Genomic DNA, 10,873 nt, shown 5'->3' on the forward strand with positions numbered 1-10,873 from the left:
GACACCTAGAGAAGAACATGCAGAAATGGCCTTGGGCTAAAATATGAGTATTGCTACTGATGCCATCAAGATCCATCCTGCTGGGTTTCATCAGAAAGCTGGAGGAGCAAAGCAGAGGGGAAGGTGATTGTTCTTAAGGTGCACAAGTTGAGTAGGGAGTACCTCCACAGAGATGGGGGCAGACCTCCTGGGGGAGCAGAGAAGCAAGATGAACTTGCCATCCCAACAGTGTCTCCAGGGATGGCTGGGGTCCATGCCCACTCCTCGGCCCTGTGGGAGCTGCTTGAGTTTTCCTCTGGAAGATGCCAGTCTTTTCCCTTGTGATGTGGTTGGGAGGGACCACATTTGGTGGGTGCTGAGGTCTGCTCTGTGCAGGCCTTCTGATGATGGAAAGTGCTTTTGATGTAATTCCTTCTCCCTTCTGTCCTTGCAGGATACAAAGGAGGAGGTCTCAGAGAAACCAAAGTCTGCTCCAACTGTGGAGAAGCATGGCTGGATTAAGAAAAGCAGTGGAGGGCTCCTGGGATTGTGGAAGGATCGTTACATCCAGCTAAGGAAGACACAGCTCGTGGTCTATGAGGATGAGGTATTGTCACAGCTAATGGCCTTGAATGAGGGGCAGGGTCAGGCCCTTGGGGACACATGTATCTCCCTATGTTTTTCACACTTCCCTCCAGCCCATTCCTTTCAAAAAGGCTTCTCCAGTTATCTCTAGGAAGGGTAAATGCTATAAAGAAGAGACAGCAGCTGCGTTTTTGAGTATATTATATATCACAAATATTTTCGCCAGTAAATATTTTGACAGTGCCATTGCCAAAGAAAAAACATGGGGGGCAGGACATCCTGTGAGGAGGTGAACACAGTAAAGCTTTGGGAGGAAGCAGGATATGTACAATGTGGTTTTGGCTTTTGAAGGATAAAAGTGGATTGTAGCAGGCTGAGTTCCCACCTGCTGCTTGAGGGGATAGCAGGCAACCCTGCAGCTGTTTGGCACTTCTCAAGCAGCTCAGATTGTTGCTAGCCAGACTCTTCAGGGTTTCTTTTAGCCACTGATGCAGGGTGAGATTGTGAGCGTTTGCTGTCCCCCTTAAGCAGGGATACAGTCTGGATTTGGCTCATCTTTTCCCTTTACTTGAGCCAGTTCTGAGCAAAGGACCCCTGGGAGCCTTGTCCTGGACTTCCCTAGATAAACTGCTTGCCTTAAGTTCATGGCCGCACTTAGAGCTGTTTCCAGACAAATGAGAAAGAAGAGCCAAGCCAAATCTGTCCTGCATTTTCAGGCAAGAAGAATGAGAAGTGCAGGGCTGGTTTTCAGGCAAGAAGAATAAAAAGCACAGGGCTGGTCCTGCTGGGCTGCAAAGGTGGCTCTTTCCTGAGTCAGGCCCTCGATTCCTGGCTGGAAGCAGCTTCTGCAAGAGCAAAATTTGCCCCCAAAAATTAGAAAATGCAGCGCAGAGAACAGGGTCCATCTAAGAGAGGTTTGAGAGGAGGGTTAGGAAAGTCTGAGCTCTGCTTGTGTGGTGGCTTGAAGTCTGTGTATGCAGCAGGATGGAGGAGGTGGTCTGCACAAGGACCACGTGCCTGTGTAGTGTCTGACTCAAGGGGATCTGGGTCATGTGTGGGCATCAGGAGGATATAAAAGCAAAATCATGTAAAGCTTCATGTGCAGCCTGTCAAGGGAAGAAAAATGGGGAAATGTTTCAGCAGCTGCACTGCTGCGATGATTTCAGGAACAACAGCACTGACAGTGAGTTCGGTTCTCTTTTTCAAACGCACACTCTTGCCTAATAAAGAAGATTTGTTATAAACAGTTTAGGTTAAAGGGTATTACCTCCTCCCTTTCACTGAACCCTCCTGCTCTTCCCAAATCCCAAAGCTTTCTGGAGGCGTTTGTTCTTAGCTTTGAAATGTCATGCAGAGTGCAAGAATAATGACAGGAGAAGTCAATGTCAGGTGATGAGCAGCTCAGAAGGCAGGAAAAGCAGGGGGGTTCTTTTACCACAGCCTGGTCCTGCAAACTGTTGACTCTCTGCAGATCATTTCCCAGTGCCCTGGACACCTGTTGACTCCAGCTGAAGCTTCAGGAACTCGGAGATTCAAAATCTATAAACATGACGTAGGGTTTTTTTGAAAGGGCATGCCTTTAAAAACAAGATTCATGGAGGCTCTCATTACCACAGGGGAAAAGGAGGCTTTTAAAGTAAGATTAATTTTCACAGACATTCAGAAGAAAGAAAAAATCCCAATCATTTAAAGGGTTATTTTATTATCTCAACAAGGAAAATGGCATTTGTAACAACCAGGCATAATGTTTTCTGGTAGCCTGCGGATTGTGGTAACATCCTGTAATAAATTGCATCTGTAAGCTACAGTAGCTACAAGGTCCCATTATTGTAAATAAGGGATCATGTTAATATCTATAGGCTATTAAATTGGCTTACAGTGAAGTCAAATGTCTTAGGAGAGGAAATTGCTGCAAAATTATCTGGTAGCACAATAGGATAGCATGTGATTGTGCAGACTTACTACGGGGGAACCAAAGGAAATGGCAATTTTCTGCACTCAGGAGGGGTCTTGTTGCCACAGAATTGAGGCAGTTCGTGTTTATTACAGTATTTATCTTCCTTTAATATGAGTCAGGGCAGTGTGGTTGTCTCCATCATACAATTGGGGAACTAAGTTTTTTGAGATGAGAAGGGCCAATGTGGAAGGAGAGTCTGTGGTGCAGTGTGCTGTGGTGGTTTGTGTTTCTGGAACTCAAGGTGTCATTTTCCCCACTGGACCTTCTCCACATACCTGCTCTGTGTGACCCTGGAGATGGACATGGCATCCCAGACTATCATCAGTATGAAACATTCAAAAATGTGATTGTTTTGTGCTTGCTGAATTGAAGCTCTAGAAAAAGAAAGGAGATAAAACCTCAGGCAACAGAAACATAGGCATATTTCCATATGTATCCTAAATTAGAGCTAAATGGGTTAAATGGGAGGGAGATCAGCTTCCATGTGGGCAGGCAGGTTTAGAGGCTGCATATTTCAGCTGGTCTGAGCCCATCAGATTTCCAGGAACTGAGCTAGTGCCTTGGACTCGTTTTGCTTTTATCAGTCTGTGCTGTGTTCAGCCCTTCACGAAGAGGTGCTAACGTTGCCTTTAGCAGTTGTTTCCTATGCAGACAACCTTGTGGATGCCGTTGCATGAGGCTGGCTGCTCTTGTAGTTGAGGTTCAAGTGCAAAACAAGAGAAGAGGGGACAGCCAACACAAGATACAGGCAATAGCATTGTTCTGTGTCACCAGAATGTAGAGTCTGAGCAGCACACAAATACTGTATTTATCATCATCAACAGCAATGCCCTGGAATGTGCTCCTGACCTTCCCTGGGAGCATGTTCCCCATGTTGCATCTGTTAGGCTTTGGGTTTGGTTTAAAGCAGAGCCTCCTGCAGGCAAATGGCAAGTGACTATTGTGTTACCTGGAGCAGATGGGGTGAAAGTCATCCCACATGGCTTCAGGTTTCTTTCAGAGGATGTGAAATGAAGGGAGATGGATTTCTTGTTCTCTGCTGTGCCTCCATCTACAGCACCCTACATCTGTACCCTCACCCAAATGGAGACTCAGTTAAGCAGAATGTTTCTATTATGATGACATGCCCAAATGTGAGGAAAGGAGGCACTGATGTAAATTTGGGGTGCTCAGACCCCAAGAAACTACTGTGCAGGTTCACACAGAACCAGGCAGGCTATTTTCTAACAGGGTGTCTCTGCATATTCTTGATAGAATTAAAAAAACCCTTCAGAGAACTTCTGAAGAACAGGCAATCTTATGCAGAGAGACTACACAGATCAATATCATTGCTCCAGGAATTAGAAAGCATCAGTCTTGGGTTTGTTTTTTCTCCCTAAACAGTGCAGCTAGTGGATAGAGTTGTTTTTTAGTTGCTTTAGGGATATTTTTTTAGAAGTGTATTACTTGACAGGGAAAAATCCTTCTAGACAAAGAGTCTTCTAGAGACCAGAGGATCCACTCAGCATTCAACAGTCGTGCAGTTAACATCTGCATTTTGCCCCTGGTAAAGTGATAGCAAGGTATACCCAAAAGAGATTTATTAGAACACTTTGACAGCCTCAGGCAGAGAAGTAAATAATTATTTCATGGTCTAGACACTGAATGGAGGATCCCAGCCCATGAGTGTGTGTCAGTGAGATCTTTGCTGGGAATTATACCTTCAAATAAATTAAAATTTCAATGAGTCTTTCTTTCCACTTTTTACTAACTTTTCATTCAGGAAATGGTTTGCCAAGTGTGAGTCTTTGGTTAAGCACAGGCATTGATATGTCCAGGTGTTCAGTGATTTTCTTCTTCAGGACTAAGCAACAGACACAGCCATATTTAAGTCACAGGATCTGCTCTATGAACAGCTAATGGAATAGTTTTTCTGCTTTAAATCATGAATGTAGGGGTTCCTCTACCAGGACTGAGCTAGTCCAGAACATGTGTCTGACACCCACGTGTCAGGGCAGGACTGTGGAAGTGACCTTGTCTCTGTGTGATGCTGAGTATCCTCCAGGTCCCAGAAGGCTGAAGGGACCTGGAGACCTGCATCAGGGTCAGGTCTTTAGTCCTTTATCTTAGTGGTGCAGGACAGACATAAAGGATCTCTTTGTGACCCAGGTAGGCTCACAGAGAGGGGATGGCTGCTTGCCAAGGGTAAAACAGAGACAAAAGCCCCATTCTGGCACTCCCTGAACTCAGATGCTTTTCCTTTGCCTCAGACATGGAGTTTTTGTATTTCTCTGGCTGCTTTCTTCCCCACCCTCGCTGAAGAAATAACTTACTCGAGAAGTTCAGGTCCCTGAGGTGAAGGAGCCATAGGTTTGCACAGTCAAGCTGGTGGCCCTGGCAGACACAGGGTCCTGCATGGCCCTGTCCTCTCTGCCCTTGTTCCCTGGCCAGGCCACAGTCCCTAAAGCCTCGCCAGGGAGGAGAGGGGCAGCTGGAAGGCAAGAGGCAATCTGACAGCAAAACCACAGCTCTCCACGCTGCCAAGTCCTCCTTGCTTCCCAGCTCAGTGCTCCACAGCCCTTAGGAAGTGGAGGTTAGCTCGCACGGGATCAGAGGGAAGGTTCCTGTCCAAGAGGCAGGAAGGATGGCGTGGACAGGGAGGATGGCAGGGAGCCACTGGGCACTGCTGGGGTCAGAGCTGCTCCTGAGAGCGGAGAGGGTGGGCAGGAGCCTTGGTCTCTGCCCAGAGCTCTGCCAAGCTGTCTATGTCCTGAGCCCAGGGAAGGAGCTGGGCCTGCAGCAGGGCTGTAACGTGGGCGGTCAGGATGAGATCACCCATCCCCGAGGCATGTATTCCTGACCTCACCCTTCTCTGTCATTTGTTGGCCGCTGAGGGGTTATTATTTCCATCCCTGTCCCTTTGCAGTGACATTGCGATACCAGGATTGCAGCAGGAGCCTTCAAAGGGCTCCGAAGCGTCAGCAGGATTTTATCGCCTGGGTTTTAAGTTTGGGCAGGATTAATCTCCTCCTCCTAGTATGCATTTTCCCCAGTTCACATTCACCTACTCAGTGTTAAATGAAATAAACAGTAATGTCATTAAAATAATAAGCCTAAATTAGATCCAGACATCCCTCAGTGGCTCAGAACTTGCTCTGTGTACCAGCATGGGCTCCTCTGGGCCCCCAGCCCCAGATAGGAGGGTGAAAAAAGCCCAAACACAGCCTGAGCTCTGCACAGCGACTTAAATGTCAAGTGGTAAAGGGAGGAAATTCCCCGCAGCCCACTTCCCTCTGAACTCTCCATTCCTGCCTCCAGCCACGCAGCAGCTTCCTGGCTACGACATGTTTCCTCATCCCACACCCCCTCTCCGCTACAGGAATTGCTAAATACAAACTCATTCGGGTACAAGAAGCTGCCTTGGGAGTGGAGTCTGAGCTGGGGGTGGTTATGGCCAGCGGTTTCAGTTCAGAATGGCACTAGAGAGGTTCCTGAGCTGTGCTGCCTGTAGCACTTCACCGACAAGAGCTGGTCTGAGACTGTCACTGCTCGCTGATGCTTAGCAAAAGGAGCTTTGGGCTCAGCTGAGCTCCCGAGACACGAAGAATATTATCTGCCCAGCGTTACGCTGTGATTCCTATTAGGGATGGTGCTCTGCAGCTGAACTGAGCCACGCACCACGTGTGGAATTCTAGTTATGTTACTGGGAGAAATGAGCCAAGATCACGGCCGGCAGTCATCAGTGGAGATGCTCCAGAGATAAATATTCCCTGCTGAGACACTGGCCCAGACGTTTTGCTGGCTGTAGGGAACTGTATTCCCAATCCTAAGCATTTTGACAGCTCAGAGCGTGGCTGCAAGAGGACTGTGTCCGTCGTACGTGGCTCCCACTGACCTTGTTGACGTGAGGACCAGCCTGCCCCAGCTCAGTGAGGCAGCAGCGTTCCTCTCTTATCCCTGCTTTGCCTCAGGCTTCTTGGGGGCTGCTTGGACCATCAGGATGCTCATGTCATCATCCCTGTGAAAAGCAGAATCACATATCCTTTCATCCTGGGGAGGAGGTAGTGTCGCTTGTGGCTGCAGATCCCTGGATGAGGCCAACAGCAATGGCAGAAACTGGTGTTACTGTGCACAACCTGTTATTTGCTCAGCCACTGTGGACCACTAGGCTTGTAGCTTAAAGACCATGGTGTTTTCTTAGTGAGATGTCAGCCTGATTTATGGGGGTTGCCGTCTGCACACAGGTTGTTTTTAAGGCAGAAGAGCTTTTAGACAGATGCAAGAGCAGGACACGCAGAGTTTGATGGTATATGACTGGTTTCAGTGCCTCCTATTCGTAATAATGTTTTGTTCCCTCTCTGCAGGATGAACAGAAGTGCATAGAAACAGTGGAACTGGAGAGTTATGACAAGTGCCAGGAGCTGCGTGCACTACTAAAAAAGAAAAACCGTTTCATTTTAATCCGCGCCCCGGGTAAGAAGGTAGGATTGCCTTTCTCATCACCCTCGAGTCTGCTAACTCCAAAATGAGTTCCCAGGCAGCTGCACCCACAGCAGATGAAAGGCTCTGAGATTTAGGTCCTTGGCAGCTGGGAAAATGGCCTGTAGCTGTGAAGGGTCTACAGTGTGTAAAGAGGTCATGTAGACCTTCTGGTCATGGGGAAAGATCTTCCTGCAGCTCGACTTTTTCCTCTTGGTATTTTTCCTGCCTTATTATTTTCTTTCTGAACAGTGTAGAAAGACCATTCCTTGTGATTCTCCCCTGTGCTCTGGGCAGTATCCCTGACTCGACTGCAGATGCTGCAGCTTCACCAAAGGTCCAGTGAAATCAATGATCCTGATCCATGTACTGAGACAATTCCTGGAGTTGGAACTGTTGATCTGACAAACTCTGCTGCAGTTATTTGCAGCTAAACAGTTCCTAGGAGAAAAGGTTTATTTTGCAGAATTCATGAAACTCCACATCTTTAGCTTTCTGCACAGCATCTGTTTAGACCCAGAACCTAAATCCAGGCTGGTATTGTGAACAGATTATACATCCATATGGGCTGTATGCAACATCACCCTGTCTTACTTCCTTTCTAGGTTCATCATAACTACACATCTTTGGAAGTTCTCCTTAGTTCCTACTTACATACTATGCCAGTGTCTTTACAGGCTAGAATGCTTGTGTTGTTGCTTTGAGGCATCACACTTTGATTTACTCCTAATTGAAGTGTGATTTTATTTGGCTAAGAAATCTTACAAAGTCTCCCCATGCAAACCTGAGAGGTTGTGAAGGAAAAAATACATTCAATTCCATAAGAACATGAACAGGCAAAAATACCAACTTGCCTGCATTCCCCCATCTCCATTTGGTTTAAATAAATGGAGATTGTTTAGTCCTTGTTGTCATTGTTGCTTATTCTTTCGCTCCAGTCACTTAGTGTTTATTGGTATAATAAGACCCCAGCTGAGTTCAGAGCATCATTGTGCTAACCTTCATTCAAAATAACAAAACTAGGACTGTCCTGCCCCAAAACACTCCCGTGGACCAGGGTGGGGATGGAGAGAGAAGGTGAATGTTGTTAGCTTTGCAAGTAGACACAGTCTGTATCAGGGAGAAAAGTGATATTAAGCACCAAACTGATGGAGGCCTGGCACTCTGCACCCTGGGCTAGTGAGTTCCTGCGCAGTGCTGGAGCCCAGAGCACTTTAGGAAGGAGTTCTACCCTGTGAGGGTGGTGAGGCACTGGCACAGGTTGTCCAGAGAAGCTGTGGCTGCTCCATCTCTGGAAGTGTCCAAAGCCAGGTTGGGCAGGGCTTGGAGCAACCTGGGCTAGTGGGAGGTGTCCCTGCCCATGACAGGGGGATGAAACAAGATGATCTTTAAGGTGCCTTCCCACCCAAACCATTCTGTGATTCTAAATGCACACCCGTTCCCAGGAAGGTCAATAAAACCCTGTGTGCTCAGAGATAGGCAGCACAGTAGGAACTGGTATCATCTTTAAGTATGTTACTGAGGGAGAAGTGTGTGATAGCTGCATATGTCTCTGCACTGCTCCATGAATCAACACAGGGAGTGAGACCTGTTCCTAAACTTTTTATTTCTTGCTATGAGAAAAATATGCCCAAACTGTACCTGAAAGGGTAACTTCATCCTTTTGGCATGCTGGCAAGTTGTACAGCTTGCTGTTTTTCATGCCACTGATTCAATGGAGACCTAGATAGAGGCTACTTTTTATAAGGCTCTTTTGGTGAAAGGAAGGGCTTTTATAAATGAAAAGTTCCCTGTTTGTAGCTCCCCTTCCACCCTCCTTTTGGCTGGGAATCTGGTGAGGGTGTTGACACACAACATACTTTGGCAGATGTTAGCACAGGCTTCAATTGGAAGGCCAACGTACACAACTGTCCTTCTTCTGTTTTGAAATTGCAGCTGTGGCGATATATATCAGCTAAACATTTTCCATTTGGGAGGCTTGCTGCCATCCACAGTTTAAAATCACCCTGTGAGCCAGCCCTGCCACATCTTGCTAGGGTTTATTTCTTTATGCCCACTCTTCTGAGGAATACATAAAATCCAGTGAGTTTGTGTGACTTAGGCACAAGTTAGGAAAGGCCATTTCTCTTTCAGTGCAGTTTAGCTGTAGGGGAATCCCAGTTTAAATCTTGGATGGGGTATTCTTGAAGAGCAGAGATGAATCAGTCAGTAAAAGTACTCTGCAGCTAAAGCTGCACCTAAATAAATAAGTTGTCTTGCTAAACACTGGCTGTTGATGGAAGTACCCCAGATTCTGTTCACAAGGATGACATTTTTGTTAAGCTGTGACAATATGAGCATGTCACACGCCTGCACTGGTCTGGAGCTGAAAGCAAGCTCTGCCCTCTGAGCTTCAATTCTTCAGCAAAGGAAGCTGGCAGTGTGCAAAAGCCCAGTTCTGCTTAGAAATCTCAAATGCTTCATTCCACCCACAGCAATTAAATGAAAACTGTTGGATGCAGAGAGCTGGGCTTCTAAGAAAGGGCAGCAGCCTTGGCCTGGAGACTTTAAAATGTACTGACGATGCAAAAAAAGCAGTGTAAATGATGCTTGGTGTAAACTGCCTAGAGACTGCAGAGGTTGGCACAGGTCTGGTATTCAGTGGGTCTGAAAGCCTTGAGGGGAGTCTTAAGAACGGGAAGAAGGTGGTAGTAAGGGAAAGAATCCATCAGCAAGCTCTGCAGCTCCTCATGCATCCTTCCTAGCATGGCCAGGCACAAACCCCACACCTGTGGTCCAGGGCTGGAAATTTCCACTACTTATTTTTCCCTTCATCAGTTTTGGAGGTACCTGGAGCTGCCTACACCAGGGCCCAGCCTGGAAACTGCAGCAGAATGCATTGAGGCATGGAGGAGTCTGCTCCTGGGGTCTGGCAGAGGTGCTGCATTATTCCCAAGGATGAGGTAGCTCTTAGTTCAGCTGTGGAAAACCACTAGAATCCTCTGACAGTCATCTCATAGAATCATGGAATGGTTAGGGCTGGAAGGGACCTTAAAGATCATCTGGTTCCAACTCCTCTGCCATGGGCAGGGAGTCCCTTGGCTTCTGCTTTTCCTTCCATGATCTAACATGAAATTGTGTAGAAGAAGATAGGAGATGACCTCACATCTGGCAGGTCATCTGGCTCTTTGTAGCTCAAGATCTTACTGACAAAGCTCTGCTCAAGCTTCTGCTGGAGATGACCACCCTATACCAAAAGTCAGTAGGAGGGAACACATCCCCACAGCAGTTCACAAGCAGTTCACTGTCCAGTTTAGCCCAGGCCCACTGACCTGAGGCCAACACTAAGCTTTGCACTGAAACAGGTGAGGAGCAAGCACAGGTGACTGTCACCCACCTCTGCTGCAGATGAGCAGCATCTGAATTGCTCAGCAAAGATCAAGTGTTGGTAAAGGTCTTAAACTGCAGCTACACAGTTCTCCAGAGCTTGTCTGTTAAATCATTCAGGGCAGGTACAACAGACTGACCCCAGGAACACTTCTCTTCCCTGGATAGCAGGCTCAGCATAGCCATAAGGCTGTCACTGCTGGAGGAGAGCGATGCCTGGGAGAAGACAAGGAGCAATCTGGGAGCCTGTTCTCGCTGCCGTCACGGACAGTGATCCGTGTGGGAGCTCTTGTGGCATGACATCTCGGCAGTGATTCAGGCTGTGCTCTGAGTAACTGTCAGTAAATTGCATAGCCTGTATTCATGGCTTACAATGGTCACTAGGTTTAGCCATGACAGCTTTTCCTGGCACACCAGCCTGTTGTTTATGGCATGACTCAGTCTCAGCTGGCTTAGCAAGAAGGAGTGCAAATGTGTTACCCTGCTTGCTGCCTTCTTATTCGGTGTCACTGACTCTCTGCCTTAAAT

The 10,873-nt window shown here is 47.3% G+C and overlaps 1 protein-coding gene across 1 annotated transcript in view; it reads left to right on the forward strand.

Annotated features, from left to right (window-relative positions):
- Positions 1–433: 433 nt before the first annotated feature.
- Positions 434–10,873, forward strand: part of PLEKHO2 (pleckstrin homology domain containing, family O member 2) — a gene marked incomplete at its 5' end in the record, with an annotated part of 19,463 nt that continues 9,023 nt past the window's right edge. The window contains 2 exons of the mRNA XM_009083163.1: positions 434–586; positions 6,865–6,981. Coding sequence (XP_009081411.1) covers positions 434–586; positions 6,865–6,981 — 270 coding nt within the window. The remainder of the gene's footprint in view (positions 587–6,864; positions 6,982–10,873) is intronic.

This window comes from Acanthisitta chloris, unplaced genomic scaffold (assembly GCF_000695815.1).
Source record: "Acanthisitta chloris isolate BGI_N310 unplaced genomic scaffold, ASM69581v1 scaffold37109, whole genome shotgun sequence".
Taxonomy (NCBI): domain Eukaryota; kingdom Metazoa; phylum Chordata; class Aves; order Passeriformes; family Acanthisittidae; genus Acanthisitta; species Acanthisitta chloris.